This window comes from Mercenaria mercenaria, chromosome 12 (genome assembly GCF_021730395.1).
Source record: "Mercenaria mercenaria strain notata chromosome 12, MADL_Memer_1, whole genome shotgun sequence".
NCBI classification, from domain to species: Eukaryota; Metazoa; Mollusca; class Bivalvia; order Venerida; family Veneridae; genus Mercenaria; species Mercenaria mercenaria.
In genome coordinates this window covers 36,168,236-36,184,090 of record NC_069372.1, presented here as the reverse complement: position 1 = coordinate 36,184,090, position 15,855 = coordinate 36,168,236, and the positions used below count along the sequence as shown (strand labels likewise).

General features: G+C 33.7%; 3 protein-coding genes across 5 annotated transcripts in view; 1 reads left to right on the top strand and 2 right to left on the bottom strand.

Moving 5' to 3' along the window:
• Positions 1-1,911: 1,911 nt before the first annotated feature.
• On the bottom strand, positions 1,912-4,917 carry LOC123535493 (four-domain proteases inhibitor-like). Its single transcript, XM_045318205.2, has 4 exons — positions 4,780-4,917; positions 3,278-3,401; positions 2,815-3,006; positions 1,912-2,083 (listed from the first exon to the last, which is right to left on the bottom strand). The coding sequence occupies exons 1-4, from the start codon at positions 4,838-4,840 to the stop codon at positions 2,005-2,007; spliced, it is 456 nt and encodes a 151-aa protein (XP_045174140.2). The 5' UTR covers positions 4,841-4,917; the 3' UTR covers positions 1,912-2,004.
• A 3,006-nt stretch (positions 4,918-7,923) lies between these two features.
• LOC128547324 (uncharacterized) lies at positions 7,924-12,343 on the top strand. 3 transcript variants are annotated; one of them, XM_053519668.1, is made up of 4 exons: positions 7,924-8,054; positions 10,050-10,155; positions 10,924-11,127; positions 12,135-12,342. In XM_053519668.1, exons 1-4 carry the CDS (start codon positions 8,018-8,020, stop codon positions 12,199-12,201), a joined length of 414 nt encoding a protein of 137 aa, XP_053375643.1. In that variant the 5' UTR covers positions 7,924-8,017; the 3' UTR covers positions 12,202-12,342. The 3 variants fall into 3 exon arrangements, with proteins under 3 accessions (XP_053375643.1, XP_053375644.1, XP_053375642.1); XM_053519669.1 differs by lacking the exon at positions 10,050-10,155 and adding an exon at positions 9,532-9,634 and having other exon boundaries at positions 7,926-8,054; positions 12,135-12,338; XM_053519667.1 differs by lacking the exon at positions 10,050-10,155 and adding an exon at positions 9,252-9,372 and having other exon boundaries at positions 7,950-8,054; positions 12,135-12,343.
• Positions 12,344-12,609: 266 nt separating this feature from the next.
• Positions 12,610-15,855, bottom strand: part of LOC128547323 (heat shock 70 kDa protein 12B-like) — a 30,239-nt gene continuing 26,993 nt past the window's right edge. The window contains exon 6 of the mRNA XM_053519666.1: positions 12,610-15,682. Within this exon, the coding sequence (XP_053375641.1) occupies positions 15,649-15,682 (34 nt within the window). The 3' untranslated portion in view covers positions 12,610-15,648. The remainder of the gene's footprint in view (positions 15,683-15,855) is intronic.

Sequence of the window (15,855 nt, the reverse complement as noted above, 5' to 3'; positions counted from 1 at the left end):
ATATGATTATAGAACAAAGAGTTTCATAGAGTGAGTAATTTTTGTGTGTGAACTAAAGAATGCTTGAATCGTTTTCCCTAGCTCGTTTGAAGCGGACGTATCTGAAATATTTCGTGATGTATCGGAAGCTCGTCGAACATGAAATGATCATTAAGCTCATAGACAATTGTTTACGTGTAAGTTTCATGCTGTCAAATTATACATACTCAATAGGTAAGTCACTGGCAGATGACACGGGACAAGTTCCACTAGGGATGCGATATGGCCATTTTTGCCCATGAAAGCGATATTGTACTCCGTTTTAACGTAAGAAACAACTGAAACTGCCATACGATGAAGTGCTTTTTATGTATGATATATAAGCTTTTTGTCTCTCTTGATATCTCTTAAAATTGTTTTTATTTTTGGATTTCTCAACAATGCAATCAATGAATTTTCGTGGAATTTTGAATTTACCATCCCTTGTCTCCATAATGTTAAATTGTTCATTTCCTGCATGTAAAATGAGCGGTGTCCTCCTTTTATTGTACAGTTTTGCTACTTGTCCTGGTATGTCTATGGCATTTCTGTGAATTAAGCGTTTCCGTATCGTCAAATTATATAAATTACAAGAATATTACAATTATCAGTGTACGGGCTTGGTTTTCTGTGCTTTATTTTCATGATTCATGAGGTTTTCCTTGGCTTTCCCTTTTGCTTAGCACTTAATAAAATCGTCCAGGTTGTTTTTAAAGTATTATAAAGAAAATCATACAACAGCTTTCCTTAAGGAAGAGTTATCTTCCCTGATTTTCAAAATTTAATGACGATTGTCATTTCTTTTGTCATAGCCATTTGAAGCTTTGTATTATTTATTGGAACCATTACCAGACTAACACAAATTAATGGTTTACAAGTTTTCATTTATCAGAACACGGAAATAAAAGGACCAGTTAAACAAACTTTCGGACTGTTGGTTATATGCAAATAGACATTGTGTCTGCTTAGTATGACATATCTGGCAAAAAACTGTACACTATATTAGTGTAAAGGTATGCATATGGCGACCATATTGGCAGCCATCTTGAAAACTTGACGAGTCTACCAATTTTTGTAACTAAGAAATGGATTGCCTCAAAGTTCATTAAAGTGGCTGTCAAATGAAGTAGAAGGTTTGCATGGGCTCAACCAAAAAATGTCCCCTATCTCTTGGAGTACTATTTTAAGGAACAGAGCGCAGGTGTCTATTGTTCTTCTGTTTTACGTAAAAACCTGATCAGTCTTTAATATTAGGCTGATAGCCATAAAAATTGCATAACACACAGCGGTATTTTTCGAGCTGTACGAAGTTTCCTACTTGTAAAGAAAGAATAAAGTGGAAAAACATTCTGTTACAGATAACAAAGTTTGTTATTAGTCTTTTTATCATGGTGCATGTTTTTTTCTAAGTTAATTAAGTATCCATAGATATAGAAAAAATTGTAAACCGGATAATAAAAGGCATAGAACTTTTGACCAGTACCTTTAGGCTCTGAATCATGATCTTGAGGGTTTAAGTCATGTGCATGACACATTGTTTAGTTGTAATAAATCCTTCAAACAAAATATTTGAATAATCAAAATAAGAATGGCCATATTACTGATAGGACTGAACGGGACGGACTGGACTGGCGTACGAGGCACAATCCTATTCACAATAGTTCACAAAACTGATTTTCAGCTGAAAGGGGGACTAATTAATAGGGTAGTAACTGACAAACTGTAAATGTTTTTAATAAACACGAAGAGAAGTGTCTGTGTTACTAACTGACGAATGCCACTCTACCACCAGAAGCAGTCTTAAAACGCATGAATCGCATAAAGTGTATATGAAGTTGCATGTGAACTTGACTTTAGAGGTAAGGTCATATAATTGTGAAACGTCTTTAAGTGTAAAATATACACAATAAAACTTTTTATAGTTTGTGTTTATTTTCTGAAATAAGATTGACAATTCCATTCACAAATCCCCCAAAGCAGGTGAATTTAAACACTGTGTGCACAGTCTCCGAAATGGTCCAGATACAAATTGTGATATATGCATCGTGCTTGCTCAAAATGGCATCTGTAATATAAAAGACATTTTAATCTATTAACAACAGGTTAGGCAAAAAAAAAATGTTTAGTTTCTCAGGCCCCGCCGCATACGATTTTGACCCGCCGCATCTAAAATTTTTATCAAAGAAAAACTGAAGAAATTCGCGAAAAGAGAAAATTCAACAAAAAATTAAGAACAAAAGAAGGAAAATTTGTGAGTACGTACTAATAAACCGTCAAGAATGGTTCCTTTGTTCATCAATGTCTTTAAGTGTGTTAAATATGGATGCACATAATTGGATTTCATATAAAACGGGCAATGTCGTTAATAAAAAAAAAAAGAATAAAAATATACAAAAAAAAAAAAAAAACAAAAACAAAAAAATCCGCACTGCCTCATTAAATTTTGCAAAAGGTGGCCTGAGAAACTAAACATTAATGTTTTTGGCTTTATAGAAATCAAATATGTATCCCAAGAGCTATTTTTATCACGGAGTAATGCTATTTAGACTGTAGGAGCTATAATGGATAAACATTCGCTTACATCTTTCCAGAATCAAATTTTTTTTATTATATTATATTGACCAATTACAATTGTGATTTACGAGACATGTTTGGCACGACTGTGATCAGTTTAAATTACACATCGCATGACTTGCAAATCGTACCAAATTTACAATATTCCTTGGTACTTTTATTAGTTTTAAAACCCTTTCATAAAACGCAAGCTGACTTTAAATTTAACAAAATTGTGCTCACACGTTTGCATAGGTTATGCCATTTGTACCGCAGTACTTGATACTACCCCTGAAGGTTGAACAGTTCATATGGAGAAGTGATTCACAAGCTATCCCCAGTACAATATCTTGCTCGACTTTCTCGTGTTCACATGGTCCTGGCTTCTTTATAGATAATGACGTATCAATGCACACGGCCTTTGAAAATTCACAACTGTAATGTAAATAGGTTCTGTGACGTTCAACTGTTTTCTATCTAATTTCTTTAGGAAAAATGCTCTTTTTGTGCAGAGTAATTCAATGTTAAAAGTATTAAGTCATCCTTTCATACTATGACAGTAGCAATATTATTTAAAGTTTTGTTTTTATTTAAGAAATGATTTATAGCAAAATCGTGTTTTAACACTATTTATACACGATAAAGCGTAATAAATTCACAAGGACGCAGCATCCATAAACTTATGTATGCGTATATAATTACTCACTGGTTTGCGTATGTGATTTTATTGGAACCGCAAAGAGTACCGCTGGCATGATGTGTACAGTTCAAGTTCACCAAGTAAACACAGAGATCAGAGCTTCCATTGAATAGGAAGCAGGATGACGTTGCTGTAAAACAAGTGTAAGTCCCGCATATTTAATAAAAAGTTTTCAGTTGTTAAGGATATATATTCGCTTAAATAATACTATGGCACAATTTCATATTTGAACTTCCAAGTACTAATTATTTAGAAAAGAAGAATCGACATTTACATATTTATTTTTTCAGTATGTATGGTTGCCGAAATATGCCATTTCGGTATGTCGTTCTGTGCAGCGACACAACGACAATGACGTTATGGTGCCTCGTCGAACATCGCACTGCAGAACGTCCACAGCCAACCATCTACCCAAAGAACATCGCTCTGCTATACGCCGCCCGACAAAATGTCACCGCCGAACGTCGCTCTGCTTTAGCAGGAGTGTAAGCAGAGAGATTCTTTTTATATCTTTTTACATATGTGCGTTCAATAGCATAACGTAAACGTTGTACGACCCTATACCGGACAATTCAAAGGGAAATGACGTAAACGTTATCAATTTACACTGACGTCCCTGCGCATTTTATTAAGATTTAATGCAGTTATGGACAATGTATTCATTTTATGAAGCGTTTTTACAGATCTAAATTATGCTAGAATAACGTTAACGCATGTTTGTTTCATAACTGACTCTGATAGCAACAATTTCATTGGAAATATGCAGATGTTAGAACACGATAAAAACATGCCTCATCACTACAATGTTCGTTTAAGGGCTTTAACCAGAACCTTCCATTAAATTCCCCCCCCCCCTTTTTTTGGAAGTTAACAAAATACCTTACTAGAACATTATTATAATAAGATAGATTGACGAAAAATAGTTTGATTATGGTAAAAGTGTAAAACAATATTGTTCACCTGTTACGGATATGCTGGTATTTCAACATTATTTAAATTATTTATGTGCACCATCATCTGCAAACTTGACTCATGCAGAGCAGGTCAGGACAGATCAGGTTTTGATTATTGTTACTTTCGTTACATATTATTTACCTTGTTTTAAAACAGATGCCGTAGTTACCAGCACATATATTCTTATCGTGAACTAATTTACAAAAGACATAGTTTGCCATTCAGTCCAAAGGAATGTTAAATTTCTTGATGCGGAAAATACTTCAGTCAAACATCATGTTTAGTATATTAAAAGTACTGACAAGATAACTTAACCTTTTATGAAATACATTGTATTTGAATGGGTCGTATCATAACTTTGTTAACATTTCTCGCGCACACCATTTCCTATGATACATTGTCCTAAGGTTCACAAAATGTAGTTTAAACTACGTTTATAATATTCAAGTCATTATACAAAATTACAAACGAATCTATCATGGAGTAAACAGTTAAACCAATGGAGTATATAGTTCGATTTAAAAATGTGTTGAAAATAATTGACATGTACTCACAAATCGTTATCAAAAACGTAAATAGGTGCACAATATTTCCATTTATGTATAAACATGACATTTTGTTTTATATAAACTCATATCATCTCAGGTTATATATAGGATCTTAAACTGATAAGGGACAAACTTCTGTCCTTACAAAGATATACTTATGACTTATTTTACTTTCCGAGCCTTTATTTACAATGTATATAGTATTATATGTACTTCTTTCACGCTTCCGTAGAATCAACCTTTATTTCACCAATTTCATTTTAAAAATATTTCTGAAATGTCTAGGTCTGCAGATCTCAAATACGGAAATATCTTACATACGAGGTATATACTGACACTCTAGACAACATCAAAAAGGACCTTTTGAACAATTTCACGAAGTTCCAAAATCTCTGTGTACCCCTGCTTTGATACGGACCTCTACGGGATTTGTGTTTATTCCGAGTTCAAATATGTTTTCGTAGAGGAAAAGCAGACATGTCGTGCAAAAGCCCAGGCATTTTCAAATCGATCGTTAGAAATGCTGAAAATTGACTCCCCATTAGCAAAATAGAAAAAGGAGTCCACGCGGGGTGACCCCTGCGCGTTGCCTCTGGCTATCGACCAGTCCAAAGGCGACTTTCGTTTTCAAATTTAGCACATCTACTTTCATTTTCGTTACTTCCGGAAATAGCTGAAGCTCATACATACATACATACATATGCCTTGCGAGATTGCATAAAAATGTGTCCGCTGTCCTAAGGATATGTGGTAAAAGTACATGAACAATCGGAAACTAAATACTGATTATAAACAAGGTCATTATTACCTGTTATAAGATTTTTGGGTATGGATGTACTAAAACTACATTAAACAAAATTGAATAAATGAAATTATACAAACTTGTTCGTTAAGATAATTCTCACATTGTGGTACATAATGTGATATCGTTATTGTACTTAACACAAACATGTGAGACTTTCTCCAAATGTTATCAAAATTTCTATATTTATAGATGTTATAAGCAATCAAAAACTATAGATTTTTGTATATGCAAATTTCAATCCGAATGTTGTATATGTAGTACAATATTATAGATAATTTAATATGTAATACTGCAGCGGTAGAGAAAATCAGTTGCCTTTCAGTAGGGAACATTGTATTGCATTGTATTGCATTGTATTGCATGGCAGTACTTCATTTACTTGTTCAGTGTAAGTCCAAATTTCAAAGGGAGTGTGGAAAGTAATTTCATAAGGGCACACCTACACATCTAAGAAAGTAACTTGATGTGTTAGAAAAAGACAGAATTTATCTTTGTGTTACATTGTTATTATTAGATTTATAATTATAGTTCTTTCCATTGTTCTGAGCAAAGTGACATAACCAATGATAAAATGTCGTACAGAATCGAATGTGGTGTAAAAATGACGTCACAACATTGTGACATTACGGTGCCCCTAAAGTGACATGTTACACACATTTTTTCCACTTTGGTAATGTGAGACTTTTTTTTATTTCGTTTAAACGAAATCATTTCGTTAAACGAAATAAGTTTAAACGAAATCATTTCGTTTTAACGAAATAACTAATTCGTTTAAACGAAATAACATTTCGTTTAAACGAAATGATTTCGTTTAAACGAATTAGTTATTTCGTTTAAACGAAATGATTTCGTTTAAACGAAATAGTTATTTCGTTCAAACGAAATGATTTCGTTTAAACTTATTTCGTTTAAACGAAATAGTTATTTCCTTTTAACGAAATGATTTAGTTTAAACGAAATAGTTATTCCATTAAAACGAAATCATTTCGTTTAAACGAAATAAAAAAAGTCTCACATTACCTAAGTGGAAAAAAGTGTGTAACATGTCACTTTAGGGGCACCGTATGACACCATAAATACATGACGTTTTACACAATTCAAAACGAAACTATTGGAAAAAGTAAACAACTGCAACAAGTGTTAAAGTGTGTTTGTAGTGTGCACGTCTGCGTGCTGTAGGTTTCGTTTCGGGGAGGCTGCATTTTTGCATTTCCCGTTTGATATTTGTCCTTGTATTTTTAAGATTCAATAACTCTTTTCTCAAATTCCGTTCGAGTTGTTTCATTTACTAGTCTAACTATTGTTGCCTTTAAGGGTTTGCCGATACGAGGAATTATCAAATAAGTGATATTAGTCGACATCATTTCTTTCGGGTCGATTAATCCTCAACACCCTCGGTCTACAACAATTTTTCTAGACTGATAAATCCTCTAAATAGCAACAATTGTTTGGTACTTGTTAGATATTCTGCTTTAGTTTTATCATGTCCAAAATAGTACATAGTATATAGGTGTACTTATATGATCTGATACTTTTCACAGTACATTTAATACATGAAAGCACTATACATGTACGTTACCAGTCACATTTTAACGTGTTATCCTAATGAAGCACACGCTTTTACCTACAGACCACATGACGATTTCTCGAAGCATTCACCTTATTGCGTTTGCTGTTAAATTAATTAAAAAGAATTTTCATTTGTTAGAAATACTAAACAAGTGATTCAGTCTACTCCCGGGCGGTTTACTACATTAGTAAAACATTAAATGAGCCGTGCCATGAGAAAACCAACATAGTGGCTTTGCGACCAGCATGGATCCAGACCTGCCTGCGCGGTCAGGATCCATGCTGTTCGTCAAGAGTTTCTCTAATTGCAATAGGTTTTAAAAGCGAACAGCATGGATCCTGACCAGACTGCGCGGATGCGCAGGCTGGTCTGGATCCATGCTGGTCGCAAAACCACTATGTTGGTTTTCCCATGGCACGACGCAAGTTATACTTTAACTGTGCTCTTGATACTTTTCACGTTGGTAATTGTTATCATATTGTGAGGCTGGATGTTTGTTTTTCAACTTGTTTGCTATTAATGTTAGTTACGTGTTGATAGAATTTCTAATATCGTATAATGAATGCAGCATCATAAATTCATCCTAGAAATCACGATCGATTTTGCTACCCGATTTGCACAGATACGAGTTTGTGATGAGTCAACGGGTTTGTCTTAGATTTGCTGTATTTCTCCAACCATTTCATAATATTTTCAATGATATCATGATATAGGTGAACCATACTTACTAAATTAGCTGATAAGAATTTTGTTCCATTTTAGTTTAATCGTGACAGTTTATTTGTACCTTATCTTTAGTGTACATGTCTATTTGATTGAAGTTTTGGCAAAATTTAGACCGTGTTTGCATCTCTAAGAGTAATACCAAAATGTTTTCGTTGGGTTTTGTTTTCATCTTGGCTATCGGTAAGTCAAATATTGTCTATTAACTTACTTAACAAATTGATGTTTTTTTCAAAGTTGCTTAGTTTAAAATCGTCTGAATATTTTCTTCCTTTCGTTCATACTTTGATGTACTCAGACCAATGATTATTCTAACGTAGCTTTTGCTATGATAATAATTAATGTGTAATTTTTTTATTTTTTGAACATTCACCTGCGCATTAGCTTTGAATTCCTTTCTACTTACACTAAGAGCAAATAAATCTTTCCATATATTTGAAAACTATAGCTTATATGTATTTCGGAATATTTCAAAGTCACAACAAAAATTTGTTATCAAGCTATAGATGTCTTTGTTTGTTCATACTTGCCTGCTTGCTTGCGTGTTTGCTTGTTTGAATGGCATCAAATTTTATTACGCGTCTCGTCCATATAAAAATCCGCTTTTGTCAATAACCTCTATATTCTCAGTCAAGACATTGTATCAAACCTTATCAAAAGCCTAATCAGGTACTGCTAATAGATTGTGTTTTTTTGTCGTTGTTGGATTTAACGTCGCACCGACACATGATAGGTCATATGGCGACTTTCCAGCTTTAATGGTGGAGGAAGACCCCTCCGTGCATTATTTCATCACGAGCGGGGGCACCTGGGTAGAACCACCGACCTTCCGTAAGCCAGCTGGATGGCTTCCTCACATGAAGAATTCAACGCCCCGAGTGAGGCTCGAACCCACATCGATGAGGGTCAAGTGATTTGAAGTCAGCGACCTTAACCACTCGGCCACGGAGGCCCCCGCTAATACACTGTTGCAAGTATTGATAGTGTTCTTGGTCTTCTTTCCAGTACATAAACTGCTGTCTCTATTAACCCTTAGTCTACTGGCGGCAAGTGATTTTGCCTTTGCGACCAGTGCAGACCAAGATCAGTCTGCATGTCCGTGCAGTCTGATCATGATCTGCACTGTTTGCCATTCACTCAGTATCTTTTGGGTAAGCTCCCCTTTTAATAGTTATTGGTACTGTCCAAATTAAAAGATGGATAAGTCCATTTTAGAAATTTAGCAGGGTAAAGATTAAGAAAAGAAATTCCCAACGGGGGCTGGGGGTGAATCAGGATGATATGTACCTATCATGTTACAGGTATTAATAGAATCATTTTCAGTTCGAAAACAATTTGCTTTGCTTTTTACTCTTGCTTCAAGCTTGTGTTATATTGCAGCTTTGCCGTATTCAAGCCTTGTAGCAGGTGAACTTTGTGCTTATGTTTTGACAAAAGATTGTGCTTTTATTCCTGACTTTACCGAGGTATGCGGAACTGACGGAAAAACGTACAGAAACAGGTAGAGTAACGTCCCCTGTCTTGGTTCCAGGTTTTTCAACCCTCGTCGCAAATTTGATCAGTTATTTTGTAAACACGGACGTTTTTGGCTGAAACATATGGGCAAGGGTCTGTACTCTTCTGCTATTCTGCTTTAAAAGCTACAGTAATTTACTTCCAGGCCTTGTTCACGGAGATGTTTGTTCGTACGTATTAACACGAAACTGCGGACAGGTGGCGACGCAGACGATATGTGGAACTAATGGGCAAACATATAACAACAAGTTTGTACACATATTGTTCTCACTTTCTTAACAATATTTTCCCAATGCTACGTCCTGCCCCACCTCGTCTCCTCCCAATATCTCTCTAAAAGTAAGAATTTCATCAACACCAAAAGGCCCAATCGTCCTGTGTCATGTGTATGTTTGCTCTGATCTCGTGTACTGTTTCACGTAAGATTGTCATCTTTCAAACGTACTGCCATCATAATTTTAAGAATACATCCACTCCTCCTTGCTTATTTGTCTACACAGCGCTTAAATCGCCAGCGCATATTCGTCCTTCCTTCTTTGCCTTTTCCTCTTTCTGATGTGCTTCTGTTGGATTGCTTGTGCAATGTGGAAAAATCATTGTCAGACGAAGGCAGAATCATGAGGTAAAGTATATGCTTTAATCTGTCGGTACCAACACTTACAGGCCTTGTACAAGGAGACATCTGCGCGTATGTCCTTACGCGGGACTGTGCGTTTGTGGCAACTTTTTCGAATGTTTGCGGGACTGACGGAACAACATACAGAAACAAGTTAGTCAATTATTGTTGTTCTTGCTATTTGATGGGTTGAGCAGTTATTCAGTTTTGTAACGGCTTTCAGTTTATCTAACCAGTGCTGTCGGATTCTGTACGAGTACTAACTTGTTCTCCGCTAAGGTAAACACTGTTTACTCGTATATCAGTATATCAAATTTACTTTACTAAACATTCGCTCTCCTGTCCTAGCGTCTTTAAAAATATATCTAGTAAATCTAATGCATCACTTTGATGTAACGCATGCTTGAACTAATTAGTATTTTACCCAGATGATCAGGTGTTGCACCAACACAAAGTCTGCTGACGTGGAATTTTCAAGTTAGCGATAAATCATAAATATTATTTAACAAAATAGAATTGCTGATTTTGATATTAACAAATGCAAGTGATATGTAGTATTTTCTTATACGATATAAAAGTAAAAATGCATGGACTTAATTTTTCTCTTTCTTTTCAGTCAGTCATACTTTTTAATATAAAACTTTAGGTATTTTCCAAATAACATATCTGTAAAGGGCCCGTATTAATAACAGTTTAAATTATGAAAGTGAGTATATGACTTATGAAAGGAAAAAAATAAGTGGTACATTTTGATGAGTGTCTGTAGAAGGAGATTAAAAACTCTGCAACTTGCGCTGATCAAACAATAACTGATCAAAAAGCAACTTTAACATTTTCGCGTATTAATCTAAAATTTACAGTCAAAACGTTTATGATCCCAGTGTGTTTGAATTCCACAGAAAATGATGTCCATTTTTTCAGCTGTTTCTTAGCAAGAGCATACTGCAGTGACAATACAATTCACAAGGCACACGAAGGTCCATGTGCAACGCCGACCACAACTCCGTCACCCGTTCATGGCAGCCAAGTTGCACTAGACATCTTTTGTCTGGATTTAATTTACATAAAGTGTCCCGCTGGTGGGTCTCAAATATGTGGCAGTGACGGAACATTCTACGATAACATGTAAGTAAAATTAACAGTATTCATTTATTGAAATTATCATAATATGCAAAATAATATTCATTTGAGTCACGCCATGAGAAAACCAACATAGTGGCTTTGCGACCAGCATGGATCTAGACCAGCCTGCGCATAATAGTTTGATGCCGGGTAAGGCACTTTATTGCAATTATTGACGTATATCTTTTTGTATTATCAAATTTGTTTTATCTGTTCAGAAATTAAAAGGTTTAATAAGTACTTTTGAAATATAATAGAAATGAAATTTTTAGGGAGGGAATAAATTGCCAACAAGCATTATACAATGCAAAAACTTCACAATCAGAGATGTCTATTTATGTACGCAGCTATACATACATATATGTATGGTTTGTTTTGTTTTGATTAAGATGGATTCTTAGAATGTGGCTATTTCATTTGAGTCATCGATCCTTTTTATCGAAGGAATAGTAATTCAGTTTGCATGACTTTGTTCAAAATTATGCTAGACGTGTTCATTTTTATCTGTACTGAACCAGTGAGGTAACCCGTCATAATTCCTATTTTGCAAATATTTTAAAAGTTACGTAAAGTACTTTTTGTTTAATTTAAGGGGACAGTTAGTTAGATCTATTAATATTAATACATCAAAATTTCAATTGTATTTTAGTACGCAAAAATAAAAACTTTAATCATTTTACTCCCAAGTTCCCCTTTAAAAAGGTCACAAAATACACACGTAAGATCCGTATTTAGAAAATGAATACATATGATCTATAGAAATAAGGAGGTATATATTTTGATCTTTTTCTTAAGAAATGTTTAAATTTCACACACATATTAAATGCACATGTACTGTTTTTGTTGTACATTTACGCTAAATTGTGAAATCTAAAAGTTTGGCGGGTTAGCTTATTTGTTGAGTATATCTGTTTTTTTTTTATAAATACATAGCTTGCAAATTTATTTATATTTAAACCGTATATTCTAGTACTTTATCATTCAGCTGTTGACTGTGTTTTACATTTCAGCTGTGAATTTGACAAAGCTCGCTGTTTCCACAGAGATCTTCAAGACAATGGAACAAACTGTTCGTAACCTGCAGATAACAAGTTACCCCATTCTCGTATAGAAATTCTGAAATTTGTTTTCTAAAATGTAACTATGAAAAGTTTTGGTTCTGTAACTCTTTAGTTAATAAACGCTGTTAAATAATAATAAAAAATGTGCAAATGTTTGATTTAACAGACACAGGCCTTTCATTTATCAGATTAATATTTTAATATCATATCAAATAAATTCTATATAAATTTTAACACATATTTTGTCACATGTTTGACATCTTGTAAGTAAAATATGTTATGGGCTGATGAATGTTCGTTCGAATCACGGCTCCTGCCGGACGTCCCTTAAATAAACTAGGAATGTGACTAGGAATAAAAAAATAATGACGATTTACAACGTTATTTTATTCATGTTACTGAGCCAAGTATTAACAAAAAAAAAAAAACAAACAAAAAAAAAAAACAACAAAAACAGCAACAAAAAAAAAATTAATAAAAAATGAGAAAACAGAAAATGAAAAAATAAAGTATTAAAAAAACAACAAAAAACACAGTTGTTACAGTATTAATCCATGTTTCTAATGCAATAAGACACAAAATGAAATAACCAAGCGCAACATTATTACTACATCAGTTCTTTAATCTCCATTTTCATTACTTTAAATTTAAAGTTATATAAAAGAAAACTAATTTCATCATACAGTCTTATTTTGTCCAATTATTCTTTTAGATCGCCATATCTTGTACCAATACTAAGTATGCAGTGGAAAGAATTTCTATATGCTTAAGCTTTCAATTCAATCCACTTGTCTATACTTTGTGCAAAACTGTATAATTGTAATTACTATGAGATACAATATAGATGAATAAATATGTTTAAACCAAGCGCCGAAACTCTTCCAAAGATAAATGACATGGAGTATATGTAATCACTTTCCCGCTTAATTACAGCGTAGAAAGCATAAATGTAGTTAATTGGTCGAAACAAAACATGTCCTTAAATGAAGTGACCTAAGAGTAAGTTTTTAACTGTTACAAAATGTTATAATTTGACAGTGCCAGTCATAGATCCAAAATAGAATCAGTTGTACTAAAACAATCAAATGCGCACCATACTTGAATTAATAGTTTTAAAATGAATTAAAAACACTAAATACGCACCAATAACATACAAAATGTACAAACGAGGTGGGTGTCTCACGGCATATTGCACATAATTCTGGTATTACACAAGCGTATTCAGCTTCGACTTTGACGTCTTTAAAAAAAAAAAAAAAAAAAATAAAAATAACAACAAAAAAAAGCAACAAAAAACAACAACAAAAAAAAAAAACGTTGGTCGAACTGACTTAAATTTCTATCATAGGTAAAGAAGGAAGAAAATTGGATATTACACTATGAAAAGCTAATATGTAATAAAAAGAATATCACATCTATGCCTTTTCAAATTGTATTTATCAAACGCGTTGCAATTAAAAAGTTATGCTCCGCAGAGCCTTGTATATTAATGAATTCATTTGAGACGCTAATGTTATTTCCTCTCCACTATTTTGTATCAAATTTTGTGTGATTTTCGTACATTTATCTCTTACTTAACAACACATCATCAGCAAGTTAGTTAACAAGTTATTGAGTGTTGCAGTGGCAATGCAGAAGTCCCCTACCGGTGGGAAACTGTGTTAGTGATCGTCCCTTGTGGTTGTTGGCAACAGTGTTAGATCTAAAAAAGCTTCCATTCGTACAGGAGCTAAGAAACAAAAATTATATTTTTACTTAAATTTAAATAGTGACTTTACCCTACAAGCATAGATCATGTACGCGCCACAATGTCTCACTACGGGGAACAAATTGTGTAGAACTAAGATAATCCATCAATGCACGTAAAAGTTATGGAGCGGAAACAGTTTTACTAGACCATTAAGAGTGACCTTGACTTTTGACCGATAATAATGGATCAAGTGCTCGACACATAGTCTAACCATCGGGCACATTTCTGTGTAGTAATAAAAATCCTTCAATGCAATTCAAACTAATATAATCCATCAATGCATATAAAGTTATGGACCAGAAACAATTTCTACTTCCCCTTCAATAGTGACCTTGAACTTTGACCCACAAGCATAGGTCATGTAAATGCATAATATACATATTGCCCTCTACTCACACACCAAATTATATTAACCTAGCTTGAATATAGCATTCAGATTTGCAGACAGACAGACGGGCGGACGAACGGACGGCGGTCATTCCTTTAGTCCCCTCTGGTGTTCCACCGGTAGGGGACTAATAAAGCTGGTTATTATCCGTCCTTGTTTTTCAAAAAGATGTATCAGCGTAATATCATAAAACAACATTTTATTTTAATATAGTACACAATAATATTATTTTATGATTGATTACATTCTGCTGAGTTACCTCGCACATAATCACTCAAAATATTATAAAGAACATTTGTTTTCTATAAACAAAAACTCACATTTTCATAAAAATGTATATATATTCTAGTATGCACCGCTACGCACCTGAACAGAGTTTGTTGAGAATAAATGCAAGAATCATTCTGAATAATTAAATGCATCATACAGGTATATAATATATACCAGAACAAATCATGCCGCCAGCGGTGTTACGTGTAATATAAACCATAACCATGGATCGTATGATTATAATGTATATTTACCATCAATACCCGCCCCTGGATTCTTACAGTTCACATCTGTCCATCATAATAATGTTCTATTTACATAACATATACATAATTATTTTAAAGGAAAAAAATAATATTGAAAGTTTTCCAATATGTTGCTTTGATACACATATCCTAGTTGCTAAGCATCTGAACAGCCAATTTGTTTATGCCACCATTCGTGAATAATGTTATGAATCATTTTGGGATATATGTTTGAAACTAAATATGAGGCAATAAGTCGTTGAAATACATATTGTTTAATTTCATGTTTAACCTCAGGAGATGTATCTAAATCGACATGGTACTTTCATATTTTTGTCAGTGCACTGAGATCAATAACATGTATAAAATGTGCATTGAAATAAAAAAAAACACCATTGGAATTCCTAGTATCTAAATTTTCAAAATTGTTATTTCTTTTCATTACAGATAGTCAATAGAGAAGCGATCTTCATCATACTGACCTCATATCGCATTAAATTCATCGCAGACTGGAAGTTATTCCATAAGCGCTTACATAATTACTTTGTTTTACTCATGATTTCAAAACTGAACATATATTATTCAAAATATTCACAATAAGTTTTGCATTTCCACTGTCGTCATAGAACAGGCTCAATCAAACCGAGCCTGCAGCATGTTTCATCTTTGCCGTGTTGAGCGACCTGTAAAGTTTCCTTTTTTTATTTTATTGGTCTCATATGTGGTTTTGTCACACAAAGTGGGAGTGCTTGAACATCTCTCTGCTCAGTTTGAAATTTGCTTTCTTTTGTGAAACGGTCCAACGAGATTTTACAATGTTGTACATGTTGATTCATCGTGTCTACTACAAAAACAGAGTTTAGTACATGTAAGTAATTATACAGTCATTAGAATATAAAATCAAATGTTCAAATGTCAAAAAACTTAAATTAAAGCAATCGAGCTAAAATCATACTGGTTTTAGTTACTTATAATTGAAAATCCATAAAATTGAACTTATTGTTTATGGAAACTTCA